The 16172-nt window shown below is 28.9% G+C and overlaps 1 protein-coding gene across 6 annotated transcripts in view; it reads right to left on the bottom strand.

Annotated features, from left to right (window-relative positions):
* Nucleotides 1–992: 992 nt before the first annotated feature.
* LOC107163257 (ras-like protein rasC) overlaps nt 993–16172 on the bottom strand; it is a 194189-nt gene continuing 179009 nt past the window's right edge. For all 6 annotated transcript variants that reach the window (XM_089223660.1, XM_015510576.2, XM_089223662.1 and 3 more), the window contains one exon: nt 993–7165. In XM_089223660.1, the coding sequence (XP_089079786.1) occupies nt 6754–7165 (412 nt within the window). In that variant the 3' untranslated portion in view covers nt 993–6753. The remainder of the gene's footprint in view (nt 7166–16172) is intronic.

Genomic DNA, 16172 nt, shown 5'->3' with positions numbered 1-16172 from the left:
TTCCCCAGTACCTGATCAAGGTCATCAGATCCTACATGTTCGCAAAGAGCCTCTTGGTGGACGGTGACATTCATATGCCGGTCACCTGCGGTGTCCCACAGGGCTCGGTCCTCGGACCGTCCCTGTGAAACATCTTCTACGACGACGTCCTGAGGCTACCGGTTTGCGACGGGGTCAGACTAGTAGCCTTCGCTGATGACCTAGCCGTGGTGGCCGTAGCCCTGGTTGCAAAGAGAGCTCTCTTTAGTGTCAAGCCAACCAAGCACGAGATAACTGCCGAGGTCGCCAGACAATGGCAGCTCCTGTGGGAGGCGACGACTAAAGCCGAGTGGTCACGACGGTTGATTCCTGACCTGGTCAGATGGTGGTACCGGTGACCAAGGTCGGTCAGTTTTCATATGGCATAGGCCCTCACTGGTCACGGGTGTTTCCAGAAATACCTGTGGTCAAAGGGCAGGGCGCAAAGTCCGGCCTGTGTTCACTGCCCAGCTGACTCTGATGATGCCGAACACACGGTGTTCACCTGTATGTTCTGGAATTTGGAGCGTCGCGAGTTGGCACTTTCCCTGGGCAGGCATCCCCGACCGGAGGACGTGGCGAACCTCTTCTGGTTAGGTTAAACGATGCTGGCAGGGAGGCAGTAACGGGGAAACCTAATTTCCCTCCCTGTCCAGCGGTTCAATACTAAAAAAGGTTGGTTACACGTGGGTGAGAGTTTTGGCAGAATTCCTATTGGGGCACCCGTAGGTTTCTGCCATGCCCTGGAGTGGGGGATGGCGGCACTTGTTCTCCGGACGCCGTGACTTGCCCGGAGAAAAATGTCGCCCAAATGTCGAGGATCAAATCCGGTCCGGCTGAGCCACAGCCGACGCGTTACTGCGTTAAATCGCTTGGCCACCTCGTCCCCCGTTTTATAGATTGTTACATCAAAGGATACTCAGTGAGCAATGATCATGGATAATAATGTAAGACAAAATTAACACTAAATACAATTTCGAAACAAAACTATGTTTATTATTATATTAAAAACCAATTTACTTACACTATAAAACGTTATAATATAATTATGTATACAATAATTAGGTTATTAAAATGTATAATTATATATAATACACACACATATATTATAATTGTTCATTCGTGATATGATAACATACATAATATATATTATGCTAGATAATCATTATTATTAAGGTTTAAACTAGTAGTATAGTCTTTCCCTTTTAGCTTTACTGTGAACGATGTAAATTAAAGTGATTTCATCCGATTTATATTTACTTTTTTAGACAGGTGCTACACATATTTTATTGCACCCTGTTCCTGGTTATTTAATCACTTAGCAACGGGTAATAAATATACTTCACATATCGTCAAAGTATATATAGTTATTTGATATTTCTTAAAGGTGAATATTAGAATTCCATTTGGAAATTTAAATATATTATTTAAATAATATTAGTGGTGGCTTTTGTTGCTCTCCCTAAACAAAAAATGAATCAAATAAATTATTGTAATTTATACTAAAAAATAAAAACAAATACATGATCGCCATCAGTCAATTTTATTTTGCCCATGTTATTGTGAAATATCACAAGGACATTATAGATATGTCCTATATTCATTTATCAGTTTATATAATAAATTGAAAAAAATTGACATTCTTATAAAACAAAAATTTTCATTCAGTGACAATAATTCATATTTTGGGTACAGTACTTGAAGTGTAAAAGATTTAACTTTTTTTATTTTTTTAATGGATGAAAGCCACACATGATCCGAGGTTTTTTTAAAATAATTATACAAGAAGATTAATTTAAGGTCTACATTCATTATTTCCAAATGTTTTGACTTTTTTTTAAATAATTATATGTTACTGTGAAACAATATTAAAACAATTACATGTTTTGTGATTTTTAAATTTCTAAGTTTTTACTTTTTTGAATAACAACATACACCGTTAATTTTATATTCTGAAGCGAAATATTTTTCAAAGTATTTTGATAAATACTAATCAAAGTTTTGACTCTAAGATAGTTATTTATATGCTGTTTAAGTATTTAAATGATCGGAGAATAGAATCAGTTGGTGCCACTTTATTTCGCTCATAAAAACAAAAACATACATTTTTAAATTCTCGTTAAAAACTTGACTTGTTTGTGTCAAAACGCTTACTAAAAACTATTCTGCTATGTCATATGAAAATAAAAATGTATATTATCGTTCATAAAAAGTAATTACGTAGAAAAATGATTACGATGAAAATGGAAAACACTTTTTGTAATAATGAGTGTGGACGTATAAATTGATCACGTTTTGCATTGCAATACAAAATTAATATTACCACAGAACAAATGAACTATAATTTTTGTAAATTATTCAATCACAAAATTTATTTACTTAAGTTCTGTTTTAATTTAAACTGATTTAAATGTTTTATGAAATGAAATTTTAAATACGGTATCCTATTATAGTATAATGTAGTCAGAAACTTTGAAATAAACTTAGAAGGTACATTATGGTTATCTTAAACATTAACTGATTTGGTGTCTTATTTATGAACACAACATTTAGAGCGCATATTTCTTCAAGTTTACTAGTATTTTAAACGCAATACACCCATAAATTTCATACACGAGAAAGATTCATAACTTTAAAAAAACTTCAAACCCGATGACGATACACTAAAGATTATTTATTAGATGTATTTTATTCTATAGTAAGAGTTTTTAACTAACATTAATTCAATAAATAATTTTTATTTCTTATTTGTATTAATTGAAAATGTTTAATTATACAATAAATTGTTATGTTTTTAGTATAGATAAAGACTAATCCCTTTATTATTATATTTTTTTTGTTGAAAATCTTAATAGGTATGTATTATGGATAAAATATATTGTAGTATGTATGTAATATGTATGAATATATAAATATGTATCTTTTTCAATTTAACATTGTTATTTCCTTAACTTATATTATACATATTTATGCATTTAACTAATTTGAAATAATTAGGTATAAGTTTATAATAAATGTCAGTATATATAATGACATATAGGATAGAACTACCTATGTCTTCTGGTCCCTTAAATATAATCATTAACGGATTCAGTTGTTTATAACAGTGAGTCAATAAGTAATCATTGATTTCGTTGAAATTTAGCCTGAAATAAAAAAAAAGTATACAATCGATTAAAGTAAAAAAAAGAATAATGTATAGTGTTTTAATTTTCATCAATAGTGAAGTAATACGTATAATGCTCTTGAAAACTATCGAAGACTTGTTGTAAAACAAAGGAAAATAAATATAGAAAAAATGTATTTTAAAGAATTGTATGTATTAGTTGCACTATAGTCTGAATAAAATTATACAAATTAAAGTTACATGAAAGAAGTGTTATTCACTGGAGTTTTTTTTATTATTTTAAATTCAAATTAATGATAAAAATCATTGTAGACAATTAATTAGTTTTGTCCAATTAAAATGAATTGCACAAGACTATAATAAAATCGAACTTTTTCTATCTAGGGAGCATATACATAGTATGTAAAACCCATTAACTGAATTGATTATTCAAAAAATGAAAATCATATCATGTTTTAACAATTATATTCACTAATAAAATGATATTGTCGGTAGTTTCCATCAACTTTTATGGTTTAAAATGCATGTCATTAGTGTGATAATATTTTTATTTTTAATGAATGTACTTTTTTTTTATAGTATTATGGAAATATCCATAGAAAAAAATACCTATGTAATTAATTATTATTATCCCTGTTTATTCCCGATTGGACTAAACGAATTTTCACTTGACGAATGCTACCTACAATAAGGATATAACAACGACAATATATTTTCACAAAACTATTTTATGTTTGAAAAATGAGAAATAACACGTTAGTAATATTATTCATATTTTCGATTTTTACTGAGCTCGAAGGAGCTCTCAAGCAATATTTGAGTACCCATAACCCGCTACCCCGTCGGCATTTTAAACGAACATTTACCAAGAGTTATTTTTTAGTATTTTATTTTTTAATACCAGCTATCTACCTAGTAAGTATATAAATTAATTAATAATTTTATAAAATATGTCACGATGATGTACACTTTACACTTCATAATATTATAATTTAGCTTCTCAGTTAGATTATCATAGATCATATTATTATTCAACAAAATATCAAACGACATGATTGATCAACAAGTTAATATTATGTACATAGGCATTAATGGTGATATTACACATAATAATAAATATTATTAATATTAAAATTCAGTATATCATGACCTTTTATTTGAAACTTTTTCACGAATGTTCTTGTCTACATTAATATAACCGTTTTTTTTTTTTACACGCTGTTAATAGGTATACTCGTACTTTATGTAGGTTACTATTACTATTTTATGATGTAAGTTCTGGCTTATTATTTGAAAACCGTAAATATAGAATATTATATTTAGTAAAATAGTCAAGTTATTAGAATGTATTTAGTAATATCGAATATCGAATGGAAATTATTTATTAATTTGGACAAATAAATACATTGCCTATAGTTTAGTGGTATCGTGCAGTATTAGGTGCGTTTAGCGTACACACTTTGAAAATGCTTCGTGAACAAATTATGATGAATGTTTTAAATTTTAGTATGAATAAATAGTGCATATTTTTATTTGTCTGACATTTAAAATTATATGTTTGTTCGTTATTTAATTAAATTACTAATATATTGTTATGTTAAGACATTCTATTATCGTATCTAAATAGATTTACTATCTGAACAATACGCTTATGGAAGCACTTGGAAATAAATGGCATAATATAAATCAACGAATTAACTACAATTTATCACGTTTATTGGTTAAATCATATATGTTGTACCACTGAAATCAGAGATTACAGGTTAGCGTAATTAATATTCAAATTAATAAAATATTTACACGAAATACAGACGATAACCGATGTAATAAGAATCGTCTGATCAACGTCGATTATATAATAGGTATTTAAAACGTGTTTATTAGATTAAATAATTCGTAACAAAACACATTGAACATTTAAATTAAATTATAATAATTATTATGTCAAAATAATTTATTAATTATTATATTTACATTTTAAGCATGGCCGAAACCCGCGTTCAGAAAGGTAAACTCAAAACCAGTGGTTTTTATGATTAATGTTAATTGTTTCCCAAAAATTATAACGTTGTTTGAAATCTATCACCTATAAATAAATTATAATATGGTGATAATTACTTTTCAATCACTATGTGAGACCGAAAATAATAGTACATAACATAAAAGAACCAACATTTAATTTGTACGTTGATAGCATTTTCTAATCAGTAACAAATATCAATACAGTGTAAAAAAAAATAAAACTATAATAATAATAATTTTGTAATCAAATTTAAAACATGCTAAATTTCCTCAAGTACCACGATGGCATAATATAATATGATATATTGTTTTAGTTTTATGGGTGTATACTTTATAAAGACAGTGATTATAATTTTAATATATTTTTAATACGTAAAATCCGACACCGACAGTAGCATAAGAATATAATAGGTACATATTATATAAGTTGACTATGATATAAATAAACACAAGTATATCGACACTGTTAAAATTACCTATTGCCTGGTGCAAGAAATATAATGTAATATAGAAATAATAAAGTGATTTTGTCATTCCAGTGCCGTCAACAGTGGACTGATAAACATTAATTAACGATACATATATACAGAGTGTGCATATTATATTATAATATATTATGTACAAATTGTGCGCGAAAGATGTGAAAATTGAAAATTGTTTTTAATAGGTATTTAGTTGTAATTCCGCTCTTAATATTATTATTTTATTATCATAAAATACGGTATCTACATATCATGGTATAAATGGGTAGGTACCCGACCAAGGCACGTCAACGAATATTAGTATTTGAGCACACTCAAAACGAACAAAATAAATCAATGTTTAACTCGTTTACTGTCATGTGTACGTTATTTTGTGCACGGTAAAATCGCCGTTCATATGCAAGTATTTTTTTGTATGTTTGCCGTACAATAATTGGTCAAAATAACAAGTAGATTATTATAGGAACAAGTCATACAATGAGTTTCCTGAAAACACAGAAATGGTCTTAGGGGCCACGAGATTCATATTAGTATCTAAAATCAACAGTAACGTGTCAGGATTTTGGACATAGATATGGCGAGTTCAAAAATTTCAGTGTACATAATAATGATAAATAATACATGGAAGCAAGTTTAGTAGCGTGTGTATAAAAAAAAATGTACACATGGCCTCGAGGCAATTTAAATGAAAAAAATAAGTGGTAGTTAACGTATTAAGTAGACAGTAGTTGTAGTTCTATACTAAGTAATGAACCAGAGGAAAAAAGCGAAAATAACTAGCCGATGGTTGTTACATGACATGGATATTACAAACGCGCGGGAAAAAATCGTCTTGTGAAAGTTTCGTGAGGAGGGGGGAGGGTGGTTTAAAAATTTGACAGACAATACAACATTATTTTCTAAATTATTATTTTAGTAAAACTCTGATGAGTAATACGCGCGATATAATACTATGATAATTATTATAATGCGTATAAAATGATAAAAATAATGAATTATTGTAAGTATGAGTGTGAATTTTGTTTCACTCACTGAAGACAATATATTATTATTGTTATGTATTTATATAGTGTATCGGATATTAAATCATTATCATGCGAGCATTTAGCTGACGTTGCAGTCGTCCACTCCACCACCATTACCCCCACCTCCACTTCCACCAGTGGTCGTGTCCCTGATCTGTTGTTTGGCCTTCCGGCTGCATCGTCTGATCAAGCTGCGGCTGCGTGGTTTTGCCCTTTCTTGTTGCTGCTGCTGCTGTTGCTGTTGGAGCTGGTGCTCGTCGCGTCCGTGACCGGAAGCGCTTCCCGTCGGACCGGATGTAGTGGCAGCTACCGTGTTCTCCGCGACGCGCCTCGACGACTTGGTGTGGCTGACGTACGCGCTAGATCGGCGCTTCAGCGGGCAAGCTGCCTGGTCTTCCGGTCCGTTTAACTTCCGGGACAGCACCAGCAAGCACTTGAACAGATCTCGCACGTTCACATTGTCCTTGGCCGAGCACTCGATCAATTTTACCCTGCAAAAACGATCGTGAAAAGTTGTTTGCGTCAGACGTGTGTTTATAATATTATTTATTAATTATATCGTGTAAGTATGGTATTACACGGGTAGTGCATACCATATTATGCATTATGAGTTGGCAGGGTTTTGAGTGCACGGGAAAGCGTGGTTTTGGTTGATGGGGATGAAACGGGTGGGTGGTTTAAGCGAGTTTTCGTCCCGGTGGTTTCAGACTGCGCGGTGGAGTAGGCGAAGGGAGGACAACGTTTTAGCTTATATTATTAATATTATATATAGTTTAACTACTGCGTAGATGCATCTAAACATCATACTCTATTGCGGTACTCTTTTTATAATAAAGGTGAACAATTTTTTTATATTTTTCACTCCAATGATTTTGTATAATTAACATCTCTATAGTACTACTGTAAGTCCTTCTCCGGTCCTCGATACCATAGGAAAAAAAAAGTACTACTGTAAGTATTATATGAATAGCGTTCTGGGGAAATTTAAATTCAATTAGACTACACAATCATTCTATATTATCACTCTTCTGCAGTATAATGAAAATACTCACACGGACTAAAACATAACTAAAATATTTTAATTTTAAATAACTGAAAAGCGTTATTTTTATTCTTACTTTATATACCAAATAACTTTAAATCTTTTTTGCGTTAACAAAAGGGTCTGTTCCAGCAGTTCACGCATAAGTATTTTACCAGGTCGCGTGCCTTGCCTAGCCGTGGAGTGTCTTGCGGGAAACGACGAGGGTACATTAATTATTTGTTTAAAACAATTTTACAGTTGATCGATCATTTCAATAAATAAACACTAATTTTTCAATCTTAAATCAAACCTTTTGTATTTGACAGGTGGTATTAAAGATTTATTTTAAATTGCATGCATATCATTTTTGTTGTTACAATGTTATCGGTGATTGAAATAAATATTATTTATTAGTAACTGTTTCCATTTTCAGGCATTAATTTAAACGCTATTTTTTTAAACGTTTAATTTAAACACGCGGAATCGAATAGATAACTTAAATGTTTTACCATCATTTTTTCAAATTCTCAATTACTGATTGACAATGTTATGCCTTTGAGAGAATTATCAAATCATTATGTAAGAGTAACACGATGTGATAAGATATTTTATTGATAATTTATAATTTGCATTTTTGTCAAATGATTTTCTGTAAAAATAAAAATCGCTTAAAATGTCGAACACAAATAAATTATATCATAATATAATATATTATAAACAGTGGCGTAACTAAGAGGGATCAGAGGGTGCGGTCGCACCCGGGCCCGTTCGTATAGGGGCCCAAATAAATAAATAAAATTTTTCTATTAATTATTAATAAAAATTTAAAACTACCTATATTTTTCTATTATAATATACTATTGAACAAATCATTTTTTTTTTATTAATTCAAAATTGTTAGATACGACCTTTTTCGCTGCGGTAGGCGATATGGGTATGAACATTATTATGTCAACGTGGACAGAATAAACTCTGGACATAATTATCAAATAACTCGAACACCGTTTTAATGGTATGAACCAAGTAATAAAACGTTTTCTTCAATATTACCAATTAATATATGTTCAATGAATGAAAATGAACTTAAACATTTAACTACCTCTTTGGTAAACAATTATGAACATGATTTAACAATAGATTTGGTCAACCAAATTATTCAATTTAAACGTTCGTTTGAAAATCAAATTTCAAAATTAAATTTTGTGCATGACTTGGCAAAATTTATAATTGTAGACAATTATTTAATAGCGGCAAGTTTTCCAGATTTATGTACAGCTTGTTTTCTTTTTTTGACAATACCAGTGACGGTGGCCACCGCAGAAAGAAGTTTTTCTAAACTCAAAATAATTAAAAACTATCTTCGAAGTACGATGCCTCAAATTCGTCTGTCAAGTTTGGCAATAATATCAATAGAAAAGAAAATTTCGAAAGAAATTAATACATCAGATATTATTTCTACTTTGGCAAATAAGAAGTCCAGAAGAATGTTTTAAGTTTTGAGTTAATTGTTATTTGTTACAACTGCTATAACTGTTTACTAATTTTTTTTGTATGTATATAATATGAAGTATTAAATTAATATCTTTTATTTGAAAAAAATTTTTTTAGTTATTTTAGTAAGGTGATTACGCTCCCCCGGATCTTCTTAATATATATACCTGGACGATGGGGGGCCCGTTGAAAATCTCGCTCCAGGGCCCAAATTTTGAAGTTACGCCACTGATTATAAACTATAAGTGAGTATATTTTGCAAATCGCGTTTCATCAATTAAACACATTATGTTTTAATACAATAAACAAGTCCTTAAAGAACTTAAAGCGAAATCAATAGCAATTATATATTTATAATAAACAAGTAAACATAATATTCCAGTATATGTTATATTTTCTGATTTATCTCTCACAACGGTGCACATCGTACATCCGTGATGTGCAGCAGTAATGCTCAGTACTCATCGACCTCGTTACAAAACCCATTTTATTTTATATAATATAGGTACTCTGCATGTGCGTTATTATATAGTTGTTTGATATAAAGCGTTTAAATTTCAGCTGTATGGATTATAATGAAGTCGAGTGTATATGTATATGTTGGCCTGGCCGATATTGCATAAAAAGCTCCTCGACGTGCATGCTCATGTGATGAAAACATCAAAATCCTTTTCTGCGTTTTTATTTTTTTGCGATCCCCATAATTTATGCTACCTACCTGTATTTTGTTTTTTTTCTTTTTATTTATTTATTCAAAACTCAGAGCCGTTACGGGTATTTAGCTTAAGTGAGTTTAACGGAGTGCATATAATTATGACGGTTAGGTATACTTCGTCGAATACTGCAATTATTAGTTGAGGCGTTATCTATTAATAATATTATCGTTAGAAGTTCGTACTTACTTACCTATTGAATAATAAAATACCTCCCTTAATAATATTGCTTGGGTACCTGCTATTACGTATGCGTGGATATGGTATTGAAGTAATGTTGTCAATGACGTATTTCTAATATTAGTCTTAAACATTTTTTTTTAGATGTTCTTAAATCCGATGTAGGATTTGATTTATGAAGATTTATTATGGAGTATATAAATAATTGACATTTTTCAATTCATAACCAAATGATTTCAATATTGTATGTGTTTGGTTATCCTCGATTCGTCGATTTGAATTAAATGATTTTTTAGGAAACTGATTCAATGAAAAACTATAAGGCATGTACGATTCGAGTGAAATAATGACATGTTATTTGTCAGAGAAAACAAATAATACAAAATGGTTAATAAGGTAAAAACTATATAAATGTATATTTATTTATTGTTAAAAAAAATATGTCACAAGTGCAAAGTAAAAGTCAAAATCAAAATCAAACTCAAATGTTAAAAGTCACTACCTATACTCATTGAATATTAATATCCACTAATTGAGTAGCTACCTAGTTGTATTAAAATAAGTGTACCTATTGTTACCATCGTATATTTGTCTACTGTACGGGGTAGTCTTTATGAGTTTATGACTTGTTATTAATCTACAGGCAAAACATAGTTTAAAACTTCTTATTAATTAAATAATACTCGTATTAATGTGATAGAGCTGATATTTTGTGTGACAAAATATAGCTCTTACTTATTATTATATAATTTATGGTAATCATTGAACACTATTATAGCAATTAATTTATTGGTTTAATGACAAGTGATAATTTTCGAAAGTTGAAATAATTTAAGATGACATATTTTTTTCATTGATGTACCATCATTTAATTTTCAACAAACGTCTATTTTTGATTCCGTACAACGAAGAAGCATAATAATACGTTATCCAGGATCTATATTGGCTTAGGAAAGTTGTGATAAAAAACGTTAATACCAAAAATGTATAGTATTATCTTAATAGTTTTGTGTTGTAGCTATTTATTTTACAGTTATTTAATTTTATTGTATACTTATTGAGGTTGTTAATGAAAAATATAAATATTTTATTACCATAACGAGTATTATCTTATGTCAACAAAATCGTTCAGGATAATATCATATAAGTACGAATACCACATACTGGGTGACAAAAGATGATTAAATATCCGAACTGAATATTAGCCGTTGATCTTGATTGCACTCACCGACCGTGTAATCAAATCATTTGAGTTATTAGTTTTTGATCGAATGCCCAGCAAGTATTTATTCGTTCGAGATGAATAAGGCATCGAAGGCGCAGCTAATCGCAATCACTCAATTATTATTATATTTTACTTTCTCATCGCGCTTTTGTATCATTATTGTTATTAATCAAAAGCGTGAAGTTGCTTCCAAAGGCACATCCCTGGTAAATCCATACTGTTTTTTTACTCATTAATTTTGTGTAAGTTAAATCACATTATTCCGAGACCTTAATCGCCTCTAAATGTCATTATCGTTCTGTCGTTTGCAGTCTCCGTCGAATGCGTCATTGCCGTGCGGTGCACGCGTTTTACTGGTAAACGTTTAGTTTTAATTATGGTTTGTATTCAATTTACCAAGCGACTTGTACGAAATAAACGACTGATAGGAATTTCCCTCAGTTTTTGCCTATTAAAAGTTTCAAAAACTTGGACGTTTCAGCAGTAACGGACGAATGCTGTTAACACAAAACGCGGAAAGAAACAGTATTATTTTAAACACATATACAAACATTATAATAATAATAATAACATAAGAACGAAAAACATTCTATTCATAATGTTGGTGTCAATTGATTTTTTTCGTTTGAATAATTCTGATTGAATAATTAATCTGATATAATTGTAAACACATTTGAAAACGTTCTTAAAATAGAATAATTTTATAGTTGGTATTGTAAAAAAATATTGAATGATGCATTAATATCATATTTTTTTTATGAATTTATAAAGAATATCTATTGAAATAATAATAGTTAATACTGTTATGAAAGTTAAAGACTTGCTTTATTTGTGGTGGCCCTTGAGTGGAATTTTGTATGGGAGCCATAATAACTAAATAGAGCAATACGTTATTTACTGGTCATTAAATAATAATTATCCCATTTTTAAACTTGTAGAAAACTATACCACTTTTCACTAAATAATAATAATAAGCCAACCTTATGCATAAAATATAATAGCATTAACAAAACTTAGAATATCACACAAAATGTAAACATATTTCTCTTAAAACTTAATGTATCAATTTTTCGCCTATTTACAATTTATTATTTTGTAAAAATTAAGTATACTATAATATTTATTTTGAAACGCTAATAACCCCGGTAGTCGAGGCGTATTTGTTAAATAAAAAAAAATAATAATAATAAGCAAAAACTATTAATAGTCTCTATTATTCAGACTTTTCCATGTTCTTTTTAACTTTGTGATCAGTAAGAACTCACATTTCGATGTACTTGTGATTCGTCCAGATATAATAATGATATTAGTGCCTATGATATTTTACAGATATAATTGGTTTTTTTTTTTACACACAGACCGATGAATAGTATAATCTTTTGGATGTAAACTTATAGATAAAGAATAATAATGGTCCCCCGCCTATATGATGAAATGTTTACCTGCACCGCTGCATCGCTTTAAATAATGGACCACCAACGAGATGAACACATATATTGAGTTTAAACTGCATATTATAGAGACTTTATGTACAGGATGTAGAGTTTCGTTCTGTTCCATTCAGCTTACAGATACAAGACATTTTTTGTTTTTAAAATTAAATTGACACACACACATTATATTATATACATATATATATATATATATATATTAAAATCGGGATTTTAATTGACGCAGATCAAATGACAAAATGATGAAGGGGCGTAGTTGGTGAATGATCCTGTACCTATACTTTATACGAATGGCGAATGCACTCCTATAGAGTACATTTATTTCAATTAGATTCGCCATACAGTGTTGTAATAATTATTTATGGATAATATTGGATATAATATAATATAACATTGAAATTTGAAATAATAATTTCTGAGTGGAGGTGTTACAAACATGGTGTGTTAAAAGCATGGCATCAACACGACGAGTTGATTCACGAATTTTATTGTATCGTACAAAATAATGTATGATCAAAGGTGCATAAAATAATCCACGAATAAAATATTTATATTTTGCAACGATTCGTTAATTTTTACAAAGTAAAACGTATGCATTATCCTCGCGTTAGAATAAATTAGTATTTAAAACGGATGCTCGTACAAGTTACAATTACTATTTAATGTTTCTTCACAATATTCAGAGCAGTGTGATGAAATGGATTTTATATTTTAATTTTTAAATGCATATTTTTAACTGCCATAAAAGTCTTGAGATGCGTTTTAGATAAATAAATTGCCGTATAGGTACATTTGATGGATAATATGATAATGTTTTTTTTTTTTTTAAATTTACAAATTTAAATTGATGTACTCACAAAAAAAGATGATATTAATAATTATTAATGCATTTAAACGATTTATTGTAATATTATATAACATTTTTAATATTTGGGTGAACTTACACTCAGTTATGCATACAGATGTTATTATTACGGAGAGAATACTGAAATACTACATTATTATTAATAATAATAATGAAAAGATATTTTTGAAAAATCTTTATTACATGGAATTGAAAGTGTATACACAAAAAATAAAATGTATTTATTCTAAAGAGACAAAAGAAAGGTTAGTCTCGATTTTAATCTTTAAGGACTCGAACTGTAGAACAATAAAACCATTTATAGCATATTCTTTGATTTGTAAGCATATTATAATTTCTAGTCCAAGATATTTTTTATTTGTTACCTTCAGTAATTGGTGAAAAATAAATATACTTTAATTTTTAAAAAAAATTTTCAATAGCCAAAGAACTGGAATTAATTGCATGTATAAGTATTTACAGCGAGTACTGTATAATTTGAAATTAGAACAATATTATGAATGAAAAATATAACAAGCTTGACATTATTTGCAATCGGTGTTGGACATTTTTTCCTAAACCAACTTTTGTTTGCTACATATTATTAACTGTTAGCATTCATTATATATTTTTAAAATAACTAATTTTAATAATTATGCTTACATGAAAAACTTATCATGATAGAATCTAATATTGACTGAACTATATGTGTTACGCAAGAAGTCACTTTTTTAGCTTCTTTAAGGATATAAGGAGAAATAAAATATTTAAATGAACAATATGAAACATTTATTATCCTAGTCTCTTACCCATAAATGTTTTTTTTTCAACTAAAAATGATTGAATAAAAATATATATTTTTATATAAGCCCTACAGCAAAGTATACTTAACATTATTTAGAACTATAATATACCGTATTTTTATTCACTCATTTAACATTTTCTTGAAATAATAAAAATAACCTAATATTGATTTGAAATATCAACATAGCTTTTTTTTATAAAAGTAAGATAGAATATAGAGTTTATCTTTTGTACTATATATATAGATGTGTGTCTTTATATATATTATTTTTTAAACGTATATATTTTACAATTGTTTTTAAATATTTTAAATATATATATATATATAACATGGTGATTTTTAATTATGAGTATATTGTAAATATTAATATTGTTATTTATTTAGGTACTTACTAAGTTATTAGTCATTGCTTATTACTATTATTACACAGTTAGTTAATTGCATTTGCAAGCTATTTCTTTTAAACTTATTTAGCCGCGAAAATATAGTTAAAGTTTATAGTTTATTTCTATAGAAATAAAAATAAAATTGCTTAACCTTAATTTTTAAATTTAATATTCTGACTTCTAGTGTAGCTAGAATTTATTCAGCAAAAAATTATGTTTACTATAAGGAATACAATAAAAATTGCCTTAAAAATGATTTCAGTTACTCGCTCAATAGTAGCACCTTTCATCACGTACAAGAAGTGTAATCTTATTATCTGAACATTTTATAATTTGTATGCAGAAACACATTAAAATTTAGTATTTTTTGGGTTATAAATTAACTCTAATTATTCAACAAGACATTTTTCATAAGTAAAAATATACATTATTCACTTATATTTTGAACGCATTAAACCAGTTGCCTTGAAACAGTATTTTCAAAAGATTACATTTTGTTTTATAGCATATTTAAAAGCAATTCAAGATAGGCGTTATGCTATCATATGATGAATGAGAATGTGTCTGTGTTTTACTCAATGAAATCAATTTTAGCATTTGTATTTAAAAATGACATAAACTACGAATTCGAGACATAATTTATTTATGCATTTTAAATTTGAGCTTTGAATAGACTAAATCAATTTAAAATGACCTTTCACACCAACGCTATATTTCAAAAATGTATGCACATGACCACAAACATAGAGTGTACATAATTTATGACTACCGTTGGAAATTGAGTTGGCCTAAAACTTTTATTATAATGTCAATATTTAGTTTTCTAATAAATAAATATATTTATATTTAGACATACGCCATATAAGTGATTGGCAATATTCTATCTAATGATAATGTTTTTTTTCTGTTAAATAAAGTGGTTCGAATTTAATTATTTTCATATTAGATGATACAAACATAATATAATACAGTTATTTTCGACTTTAATAAAAAGATACAATGGGACGAGTGTTGGTGAGCATTAAAGAACGATTAAATGTAGGCATAAGTGCAATATACGTTTATATGTTAAGAGAGTAAAGTCCGTGTAATGTTACACTTTACAATGTGTTCATTGATTTTTGTACACTTTTGAAGTATATAAAACTGCTGTACAAGGAAGATCCATTGTTAAAATCGCGTTGTGCACTTTGGGAAAAATGTATGAGCATATTCTATAAGTACAGTGAAATTTATTGAGAAAATGACTGTCTTATGGTTGAAAAAATAATCCCATATTATGTAAATGTTAGTATTTTAATATTTGGCTCCCGCCGTTTTCGGAATGTCAATTTTCAAATAATTTCCGTCTAAACGTATCAAAAGTAAAAAGAAAATAT

Source organism: Diuraphis noxia, unplaced genomic scaffold, assembly GCF_037042655.1.
Source record: "Diuraphis noxia isolate RWA-SAM2 unplaced genomic scaffold, SU_Dnox_SAM2 contig0003, whole genome shotgun sequence".
Classification (NCBI taxonomy): Eukaryota; Metazoa; Arthropoda; class Insecta; order Hemiptera; family Aphididae; genus Diuraphis; species Diuraphis noxia.
The sequence above is the reverse complement of the archived record's forward strand: the minus strand, read 5'-3'. Positions and strand labels throughout refer to the sequence as shown.